Consider the following 11760-nt stretch of genomic DNA (forward strand, 5'->3'; position numbering starts at 1 on the left):
TCACAGCAGTTACCCAATAGAGCAGGGGCTATTCAGTTTTCACTGCCTTACTGCGGTGCAGTCATTCTTCTCTGAACTGAGTGATTTACCCTTGAGCTCCAAAGGAGGAGCAAGGAGAGGTTACTCAGCTGACCCCTCTCCTCAAATTGCCCACATTTCCTTTCTCTGCAATGAAAGAGGGGGAAAGAGGAGGAGGTGGCAAAGGGTTGCACAGATAGAGGTTTTTCAAGATGAGAAGAAACAATGGCGTCCCACTTTTGCAAGGGGCTAGTTGTTTCCCAGAGTGATACTTACAAAGAGGCCCCTTCCCCCACCTGACCCCTACCTAATTACTAGGATAGGACACCAAAATACAGAGAGCAAGGCCGGAGGGTGGGGGCGGGCTGGAGGTGGGCCTGAATTTCTCTTCTTTCCACTTAGGCTAACAATGACATTTCCTATGCCGCTAGAGAAGGTAGCACTGCCCTGGGACTCCGGAGCAGACCGAAGGGAGGTCTGAGCACTGGAGGGGACCACTTTGCCTTCCCCTTCCCGGCGTCTTTTGTGGGGATCAGCAAGGAGGCATGAGTGCAGAAGCGCAGGAGGAGGACGCTGCGTCCAGCTTGCTTCTGGAGGACATCCAGAGACGGCTTCGGAGCGCTTTCCGCAGTCCCATCTCACCCCAGGACGTCCCTTCGCTGTCACGGGCGCCTGGGAAGCAGCAACAGGAACCGCAGCAGTCCTGGGAAGGCTCTGCGAGGCGGGCCACTGCCGTGCAGGAGTTGCTGCGCAGCGCGCACATAGACGGAGCCATCGCTTGGCTGCGGGCAGAACTGATGAGCCCTGCCAAGATGGCCTGGGCTAGAGACTTCCGTCTCTCGCTTTCCTTCTCGTTGTCCCTGTGCTTTCCTCTTCTTTCTTCCTTTTTCTTTTCCCTTCCTGATCTCGCCTCTTCTCTCCTCTCCTAACTTTTTCTTTACTATATTTGTATATTTGGCTGCAAATGTTTGAAACTCTGGTAAGACAGGAGGGAAGGAGGGAGAGAGGGAGAGAGAGAGACAGAGAGAGAGAGAGAGAGAGAGAGAGAGAGAGAGAGAGAGAGAGAGAGAGAGAGAGAGAGAGAGAGAGAGAGAGAGAGAGAGAGAGGTAGCTCCTGGAAAGGGTGGGGCTGGTGGAAGAGTGGTCTGCCTTTATCCACAGTCAACATTTCATCATCCAGTCAACAGGTTAACATCCCAAAGAACTCTTCAATCTTTCATCCTTTGGAAGGAAAAATGGTACAGAGATCACGAGTACTACCAGGGTTATACTCCGGATAGGTGGTAAATTCTCTAGTCATACGTTATAAAGGATCATAGATTTAGAGCTGAAAGGGAACCTAGAGGTCATCAGATCCACCCCTTAGGACACTGAGGACACCAGAGAAGTGGTGCCTTGCCTGAGGTCTCACCAGGTACAAATGGAGCAGAACCAGAATTTGAACCAAGACAGGGGTGGGGAACCAGTGGCCGAGGTCTTCTGATTCTTACCTCACCACAATAGGTTTGCCTTTTGTGTTTACTTTCCACATTCAAATGGCAGATAAACTTCAGTACTACCTGTAGCATTTCGATGATATGGATTCAAATCCCATCTCTGATACTTATTACCTGGGTGAACTTGGGCAAGTCACAGCCTCCTTGATTCTCAGTTTCCCCATATGTTAAAGGACTAGATGGCTTTTAGGGTTCTTTCCTGTTCTAGATCTACGATCCTATGAACAAATTGGGGACTGGCTGGCTAGTGATGATTGTGGCTGTCCATCTGCACACTGAAGACCTTGAGCCATACTCATCCTCTTTCTTTTGTTGTAAAGTAATGTTTTGGAAAATTGGAAATAATTTAACCACATGTGACTATTTCTCCAATCTGCAGAGGAGTGGCAGTATCCATTCTCCTTTTCAGTAGTTCAGTAGTGCAGATAAAATATTTAACAAGTAGACCAGGTATTTCAGATTTAACTTTTGGTCCAAATTGGAGTACAGAAAGTTACCAAAGCGTCTTTGCTGAAGCTCAAACAGAAATGTTGAATCCTCTGAATACCTAGCTGGTAGTGTATATGTGTGTGTGTGTGTCTTTCCCTCTCTTCCTATTACCATGTAGACATTCTGTACATATTTAGGTATGTTGTCTGCCCAGACAAAAAATACATTCTTTAAGGTCACGAACTATTTCATTTTTGTCTTTAAACCTCTATTAAGTGTAAAGTACTGTACCTACTAAGTGCTAGAAGCTAGAGGTATAAAGACAAAAATGAAATAGTTCCTGCTATTAGTACTTAGTAGGTACCTAACAAATGCTTATTGAGTGATAATGGGGAGTTCTACTTAGCAAAATGGTGCTTTTTTCCATTAAATTACATGGTATTGCAAACTTCAGAAGTTAGTTTTCTTCCATAAGTCTAATTTTTTTTTAAGAGAGACAATTGGGGTTAAGTGACTTGCCCAGAGTCACAAAGCTGGGACATATTATGTGTCTGAGGCCGGATTTGAACTCAGGTCCTCCTGACTCTAGGGCCGGTGCTCTATCCAGGGTTAAGTGTGCCACCTCGCTGCCCCATCCATCAGTCTATTTGAAAACACTTTAGATTTTTTATTTTTTGCACAATAGGGAAGGCATATGGCACAGTGGAAAGAGTGATGGATTGGGAGTCAGAGGGCCAGGGTTCACACCCTACTTCTGCTGACTTGTATGAACTTGGACACATCACTTAATGTTTCTGAGCTCTAGTTTCCACATACGGAAAATTAGGGAGTTGGTCTAGAGGATGTCTGAGATTCCTTCCAGCGCTGAGTCTATGATCCTATGAATTTCAGGGCTATGATTATTTGTGTCCAAAATCACAATAATATTCTTATAGCCAACTTTGTTTAGAGAACACCAGATTTTCTTCTGAGCAGTTAAGAAAGCAGAGAGACATTTTTAGTAGGAAACAAATGATTGTTTCAGGAGAAACAAACTATCTAGAAATTGCCACTACAGCCAATTTTTATGAACATTGACTACAATGCAGTAGAAGTGATTGACGTTATGGAAATATAGACTCAGTTCGTCCAGATGGGAAGATGGGTTGGGTATCAACTCATTCACTTAAAACACTTGCCAGATTAACTTGCTGTTTGTAAAACTTATTCTGGGAATGATCTCCCAACTATTGGAATATTTAGAACTTTTGCTTTAGTTCTTATTTCTTACCTTTATGGCATTTTCTGAGCAGGAAATATAATTGAGTAGAGCCTTAGTTTCAGTGATGTGGTACTCCCTCCACTGGTTTAAATTGTAGTTCCTCCAATACCTTTGCATCCTTTATGACTCGACTACATTTTCCATCAAGTCTCCATGGAGGATTTGCCCAACAAGATAGAGCCCCTCCTTTCTTTTTAGTATTTCAGTTGTCACAGCGTGCCACTTGGGTTCTCTGTTGTCATGTATTTTCACATATCTAGCTCATTTCTTCCAGTAATACATAACCTCAGTGAAGTTTTCTCCATTTCTTCTCATGCACAAGTCATGGTTGGTGACATGCTTATGACCACTATACACTGTGCTATTGTTCTTTTGTTTATTTGTCATTTTAATTCTTTGATGGCATTTCATGGTCTGCAGCCATATAGCTTCAGTGGAAGTGCATTGGTGTTGAAAACAAGAGCTTTTCATAGCAATAAACAATTTAGGATCAATGAAAAAACTGGTGATTTCTCTGTCTTGGCTTCCTAATAAATTCTGGGCTCTGATGTGTATCTGCATCAATACTCTATAAGTATGTACTTCTGGACCAATATAATGGGATGCTTAATCACTGGGGATATAAATGGGTTGAAACTAAAATATTGTAATCTTGTGACTAGCACTTTGCAAATAATAGGCATTCAATAAATATTTGTTGAATAAATGATTGAATACCTCTGCTTCAAAAATTTAAAAGATAGAAGAGACTAATAGCTAAAATTGATTTTGCAAATTACTTGTAGATTTTTTAAATGTCTGTTCTAATTTAAAAATCAATATTAAACCCCATTTGTTGGGTTTTGCTTCTCTGATCATCTTTCTTAGGCAATTCAGTACCTGAGTAACAGTTTTCCTTTGTGTCCTTACCCTTGCCTTCATAATATACGTGTTGTATATAATATACGTGTATTGAAGGGACAATAGGCATGTTGATATTCCCCTCAAACACCCAGGACTTCCAGTTCATAGGATCATAAGAGCTAGAAGAGATCCTAGAGGTCATAGAGTTCAGTGCTTTCATTGTATAGATGAGAATACTGAGGCAGAGAATTTGTAACTTGCCCATGGTCACATAGCTAGTAATTGTCTGGGACAGAATTTGAACTCAGTTCAGCTTGACTTCAAACCCAGCACTTTATCCAACATGACACCTAGCTATCTCAACTTCTTTACCTCCCATGAGCTATGTCTTTACTCATAAGGGTTGTTATAGGTATGTCTCACCATCATCCATATCAATGCTATTTCCATCTTCCTGAGCTATGAAATTCTTTTTGTTTTATTATAGTCATCTATTTTTCCATCTTTCCTTGTGTTTCACTCCTCATAAACCCACTCTTTGTCCTTACTTCAACGTTAAGTACCTCTATTCTTTGTTCACACAATCTATCATACCTCCTCTGGCTTTCCCATTGTCTCTTCACAGTTTTGACCCCATAGTTCATCTTCAACTACACTTTGTCCTCCATCCTTGAGTTATTTTCCTTCTCGTCTTACTGCTATTCACATCCTTCCAGTCCTCAAACATACCATATACATTCTCTGTTTCTTTCTCCATATTACTGAACACAACTGGAGGGAATCACACAACTGTGCCGACTGTGTCAAGCAAATTTGTGTTATCCAATCTCAATTTTGCGCAAATTTGTGTTATCCAATCTCAATTTTGCCATTATGGATGTATGACAATCCTTTTATTCTTCCCTGATTCTCCATTTCATTACTTGAAATAGCTATTCTAATCATTATTTTAATGCAAATGTTTCTATATGTCTTTCAAATGTACACATTTAGTCCTAATCTTTCTCATGTCTCGCATTACCAACTGTCTATTGGTCTACACCCTTCTCCATCTTGGATATCCTGTCAGAATATCAAACTCAACATGTCCAAAACATTTTCATTCTCTTTCCTTCCAAATTTGCCCATCTTCCAAACTTTTTTCTTCCCTGTTCCAGCACTACATCCTCCCAGTGACCCAGGTTTAAAGCCTCAGAATCTTCCTTGACTTTTCTTCTGTCTTGCCACCCTCACACTTACCCCATTCAGTCATTTGTCAAATCTTGTCTTTCATGCCTCCTGACATCTCTTGAATCTGCCCTTTCTGTCCACTCACATAGTCACCCTACTTCCACCCTTTATCCTCTTCCATCTAGATTACTTTAATTGGTCTCCTGGTTTCCATTTTTTCTTCTCTCCAATTCCTTGTCTCTCCACAAAGCTGCCAAAAGGCATAAGAGTCAGACCAGAAGCCTTCACTGGTTCCCTGTTGCCCTAGGATAAAATACAACTGGATCAGCCTGGTATTTAAGACGATTCACATTCTGACTCCAATCTGCCTTCACAGCTTCGTCTCACATTACTTCTCTCTATGCATTTTCAGTTCTGAACAAACTAGATGACTCCCTTCTCTGATATCAGCATTACATTTCCTGGCTCTGCACAATTGTAAATCATACTCTCCACAAAGGTTGAAATGAATTCTGTCTTGATCTTTCTTCTTAGAATCTATATATTCCTCCAGGGTTCAACATATCCTGAATCCCTTCAGCTGTTAATGATCTGTCTTTCTCTCTCTCTTCAAATTTCCTTGCATTTACTTCTCTGTGAGCCTGTTATATCAACCCCCAATAGAAAGTTAGCTCTTTGAGGATGAGTTTCTGTTTTGAATTTTTATGACCAATATCTATCTCATTGCCTTGTACTTAATAGGTGCTTAATACACATTTTTAAAAAAATAGGCACCTAATACATATTTATGATAATAACATTTATTTAGCACTTTAAGGTGTGCTTTACAAATATTATTTCATTCTGTGTTCTAAATAGCCCTGGGAGACAAGTGCTATTATTTTCCCAATTTTATAGATGGGGAACCTGAGGCAGACAATGGTTAAGTGACTTGCTAGAGTCACACAGCTAATAAATGTCTGGTGCTAGCTTTGTATTCAGGTCTCCCTTACTCTAGGCCCAATGCTCTAACCACTGTACCACCTAGCTGCCTTTATCTACCTATCTATTTTTAAGTCATAGAATAAAACAAGCATTGCCATAACAGTAAATAAAAAAAGATGATTGCACATGAAATTGCAAATCTATTACATACAACTTGCTATTCCTTTTAAATATATAATAGCTATCCCTTCCCCATTGTGACTTTCTGCATCATGGTTTTGATATATCATGGGTTGGCATAAGAAATTAAATGGGAACTTTTTGGGAGTTTTGTGGAAGCCACAGATGACACATGAAGGCTAGGAGACTTCACGGAAAAAGTTTAGAAACTCAGAAATGCATAAAATATATGTATGACATTGTAATATCTATATATTTTATCTTTTAATACTGTAATAATTCAAATTTCTTCTCTGGTATGAAGGGAGGGCCAAAAAATTTTATTATGTTTTCGAGATCATGAGGGCACCTTACTCCTAACCCCCTCAATGTGGAAGGGATAACTGTAAAGTTATCATGTAAATTTCTCTTTTTTTTCTTCCCCCTTCCCCAACCTAGAGATGGTTACCATTACACACAAATAGGCATATATAGGTAACATTCTATACATACTTCTATTTATCAGTTCGTTCTCTGGATGCAGATAGCATCTTTGTATGTTCTTATTAGCTAATTTGGGCATTTATGATAGCCAAAATGACTTATTCACTCAAGTCATTCTTAAAACAACATTGCTGTTACTGTATACAATGTTTTCTTGGTTCTGCTCATTTTGTTCTTCGTTATTTCATGCAAGTCTTTCCACGTTTTCCTAAGATCATTGAGTTCATCATTTCTTATAGCTGCCTCATATATTTGGATATAATATGATATCCTATGACAAGCTCTATGAGTCTCTAGGCATTCTGTCTTATCTGCACTTTGTGGCTCACTTGGAATCTAATCTAGTGCTCTGTAAATAGTGCTTCGTAAATGTTTGCTGGATTGAATCAAACAGGATTCTAGCAGGACTAGGGTAGCTGGGTGGCACAGTGCATAGAGTTCTGAGCCTGGGACCAGGAAGAATTGAATTCAAATCCAACCTTAAACACTTACTGGCTGTGTGCCAGGGATGGGACTTGAGTTAATAATAATTGCTAGCATAGAGTTTTATGATTTGCAAATGTTTTACATGTGTTATCTCTTGATCCTTACAGCAACCCTGGCAGGTAGTGCCATTGTTATCCCAATATTACTCACAACAATGTAGTTTATTATAATGATAGCAGCAGATGCTATTCTCCTAATTTGGCAGTTGAGAAACCGAAGCAAACAGAGATTAACTGACTTGCTCAGGGTTACATAGCTGGTGTCTGAAGCTGAATTCTAACTTGGATGTACCTAACTGTAAGCTTAGTGCTCTATCCATTGTGCCACTTAGTTGTAGGGTCCTTGTGTGTGTGTGTGTGTGTGTGTGTGTGTGTATGTGTGTGAGTTTAGATATCTATAAATATTCTTCTAAGGCCGCAGTGCCAATGTGTTGCATGAGGACTCCTGAAAGTCCCCAAGATCCTTTCAGAGGGTCCATGAGGTCAGAATTATTTTCATAATAAAACTTCCCATTATTTGTCTATTAAAATAGTCCTCCTCTTTCCAACTACATATCTGTGTTAATGGCAGATTTTCTTCATATATTTCAACCAAAACAACAGATGGAATGCAGAAGCAGATATGAGAATCCAGCTGTCTTCTATTAAGCTAGACATTAAAGAGATCTGCAGAAATATGTAAAACAGTATCACTCTTCTCACTATAGTATTTTTTTGGGGGAAATATGGCTACTTTTCATAAAAATATGTCACTTATTTCAATATGTAATGGGTTTATTATTGTTATATGGAATGAATTGATTCATAAATATTTTAAAATTTTATCAGTTTTAATTTCTAATATGGTAAATATTGATATATGTGACCCACATAAACAAAAGCTCTTTGGGGTGCTCAATAATTGTTAAGAGTGTAAAAGGACTCTGAGACCATAAAGTTTGAGAACTACTACTCTAAGGTATAGTTAAGTGTTTCTACTGAACAGTAGGAACCACTTGTACTCCTAGAGGCTCAAAGTAACAAGTATTTTGAAACTCCTATAGACCCACAATTATCTGATATGGGTACTTCCTCTTCTTTGTGAATGGGAACCCATTCAGTCCATCTTATTCTATGAGATTCTTGTACATAACTTTTACTAAGTCCTCCAGACAATACCACCTAGTGCTCTGGAGCTCTTTCTTGAGGCCTTTTAAAATTTCGCCGGGACACATCAACACACAAAAACTAGGCTTCCCATCTGTTAAGCATGGCTTTTTTCTACATGGCGAGGCCTCTTCCTTTCCTATAGTCTGTATCTATGACAATGCCTTTTACGTTACTTCTTGCATGACAACAACAATGATGATGATGGTAATAGCTAGTCAGTTAACCCTACTCTTAATCACCATGGATGATTTTTAAACAAATTTACTTCTTGGTTTCATGACTGGCTTCCTACAACATTGCAACAACAACAGTAATAATGCTGATGCTGATGATGGTGATGATAGTGGTGGTGGTGGTGGTGGTGATAGCTAGCATTTATATAGCACCCTAAAGTTTACAAAGCACTTTACAGATATTATATCATTTGATCCTAACAATAGCACTGGGAGGCAGGTCATATCATAAACCCTCATTTTACAGATGAAGAAACTGATAACTATTGTTAATAATATGGTGTGTCCTTCTTATGTCCATTATGTATCTTTCTAGAGTTTTAGTGTTCAGGTAATCCCCAGACATGTATCTTGTGGCCTTATAAGAATAGATGAATTTATATTTGGACACATGACATTGTATGAAAATGGTTTTGCATGCATAAAAAGTCATTACTAACAATTTTGCTCATCAGTTACTTTTGCTTTAATTTCACTATCACTTTGGAAGTGATTCATATGGCTCATGCATCATAAATTCAGAGCTGGAAGATAATTCAGGAACACTGCATGTTATAGATGGGGAAGTAGAGGTCTAGAGATAGGGGCTATGGAAAGACACACACACACACACACAGAGACAGAGAGAGAGAGAGAGAGAGAGAGAGAGAGAGAGAGAGAGAGAGAGAGAGAGAGAGAGAGATTATATGACTTGCCCAAGGTCATACAAATAGTAAATGACAGAGCTGAGCTTGAACTCAAATCCTCTGACTTCAAATCCAAATGTTCTTTCCACTGCACTATTCTTTGTTAATGTAGAAAGTCCATTTTATAGCCCGTAAGTAAGGTATAACTAAAGAGTAAAGAGGACAGTGAATTTAACACCCATCAAATTTTTCTTCCCCACAAACTCCTCATTCGTCTTGCACAGTCATTCTTCTTGATGGTTATCTTCAGCTAATAAAATCCTCCTTGTGTATTTCCCCTCCTTCTAGTTGGAGATGTGCTTCCAGAACTGGCAGCTCACCAGCACCTTGGTGAACTTAAACTTGGAGATGCAGCAACTGAAGATTGAAAATGAACTGTCCACAGCTTCTGAATGTCCAACCCTGGGAAAGATCATTATGAGCTCGGAATAATAAAGTATGTGTCAGGAGACATAAAGCCCAAAGACAAAATATATTTTCCACAAATAATTCTGACACAAATATCATGAGCTTCTACCCGTGTACATTTTGAAAAGTTCCATGGGAAATAGAAGAAAAGAACATGGGCCATGGATGGGGCTGCTTTGACTTCTTTCCCCATGCATCCCCTACTGGTTCCATTTATCTTTTGCTAATTTAGCTATCCAAGGTCATCTCAGATTTCAGAAGTGGTGTCCCCTGTAGCTGGTTATTCATCACTTCACATTTTGGAGAGTCAATTTTCCTCTTGTTGAATGAAAACATTTAAAATAATCTTTAAAACACTGCATCCTTTTTGATTATTGTACAAATTTCCTTTCCATTAAAAAATGATGAAATAGTTTTAAAAGTTGAGAAATAAAAAAAGTCTATAAACCTAAGCACCCCTTTCTATTAAAAACACACACACATCAATAAACAAAAACCACACTTAGAATATATGTAACTTTAACACTAACTGATGATAAAAACAGTGTCTTAAGGTCATGGAAAACACATCTGGCTCACTTGTCTGTCTTTTCCTTCCTTCCTTCCTTCCTTCCTTTCCTTCTTCCTTCCTTCCTTCCTTCCTTCCTTCCTTCCTTCTTTTTTTCTTTCCTCATTCTTTCCCTCTTTCTTACCTTCCTTACTCCTTCCCTCTCTTCCTTCCTTACTTCCTCTCTGCCTTCCTTCATTCCTCCCTTCCTTCCTTCTTTACTTTTTTCCTTCCTTCCTTCCCTTTTTTTCCCCTTCTTCCTTCCTTTCCTTCTCCTTTCCCTTCTTCCTTCCTTTACTTCTCTTTTCTCTTCTTCCTTCCTTCCTTCTTTTCCTTTTTTTCTCCCCTTTCCTCCCCCCTCCTCTCCTTTCCTTCCTCTTTCCTACCTTCTTGCCTGCCTGCGCCCTCCCTCCCTCCCTTTCTCCACCACTGATATTATGCCTGGGTAAAGATTTAGGAGTCACCACAACTAGTTTAAATTAGTAATTGTGTTCTCAATTAGGATAGTGATGATACTCAAATCGCAGAATTTTAGATGTGGAAGGGACCTCCAAGTCCATCTCTACCAAACCGTATCCTCCAAAGAACCCACAACATGATAAATCTGACCAATGGTCATCTAGCCTCTGCTTGAAGAACTCCAGTGAGGGAAAACCCACTCTCTCCAGAGGCAGCCTATTTCACTTTTGGACAGTTCTAGTTGTTAGTCTTTTTTTTTTTTTTATGATAGTTTAAAGTGGACTCTTTGCATCTTTTATCCATTTCTCCTGGTTCTGTCCACTGGGGCCAAAAAGAAGAACGAGAGGATGTGGGTTTGAATTCAAGCTCTCCAACTTGGTCACTTAATCTTCTGGGGCTTCACTTTTCTTATGTCTACTGTAAAAAGAAGAGTTAGACTAGGGGACTTCTAAGACCTCAATCCAGCTCTCAATCAACGATTTTTATAATTCTAAATCCAATTCATCTTCCACAAGACAGCGCCTGGGGTCTTCTCCAGGATAGCTAGAAAGAACCATCATCTTTATTTAATAATAATAGCTCAAATACATATGATGTTTTCAGTTTACAAAGCACCTTCCTCATCATGGCCCAGTTAGGGGTTGTACTTATCACCATTTTACAGATGAGAAAATGGTTTTAGAGATATTAAGTGACTTGTCCATCATTAGAACCTAGTAAAACTAACAGCTAATTTGAATTTGAACTCAGGTCCTCCTGACTCCAGGGCTGGTGTTCCACCTAGCTGTCCTCTGCTTTAATGTTAAAAGTAGTGTTATTTCTCAATAAATGTAGTATTTTCAGCTTTGAAAAGTGCTATATATATACAGGATCTCATTTAAGCCTCACAAAAACCTATTGTGAACAAGGTATTGTATTATCCCTATTGTTCAGATGAGGAAACAGGTTTTTGCGGAGTTAAATAGTTTGCCCTTGGTCACACAACCAGT

At 39.4% G+C, this 11760-nt stretch overlaps 1 protein-coding gene across 1 annotated transcript; it reads left to right on the forward strand.

Annotated features, from left to right (window-relative positions):
• Positions 1-426: 426 nt before the first annotated feature.
• Positions 427-10682, forward strand: AARD (alanine and arginine rich domain containing protein). Its single transcript, XM_078151954.1, has 2 exons — positions 427-824; positions 9646-10682. The coding sequence occupies exons 1-2, from the start codon at positions 564-566 to the stop codon at positions 9787-9789; spliced, it is 405 nt and encodes a 134-aa protein (XP_078008080.1). The 5' UTR covers positions 427-563; the 3' UTR covers positions 9790-10682.
• Positions 10683-11760: the final 1078 nt, after the last annotated feature.

Source organism: Phascolarctos cinereus, unplaced genomic scaffold (assembly GCF_003287225.1).
Source record: "Phascolarctos cinereus isolate Bilbo 61053 unplaced genomic scaffold, phaCin_HiC Scaffold_4;HRSCAF=312, whole genome shotgun sequence".
Taxonomy (NCBI): Eukaryota; Metazoa; Chordata; class Mammalia; order Diprotodontia; family Phascolarctidae; genus Phascolarctos; species Phascolarctos cinereus.

Excerpts from the sequence above, each read along its gene's own strand:
- AARD (XM_078151954.1), top strand. The coding sequence starts at position 564 with ATGAGTGCAGAAGCGCAGGAGGAGGACGCTGCGTCCAGCTTGCTTCTG. Across the intron at positions 825-9,645 it reads GGGCAGAACTGATGAGCCCT|TTGGAGATGTGCTTCCAGAA; the intron begins GCCAAGATGGCC and ends CCCTCCTTCTAG.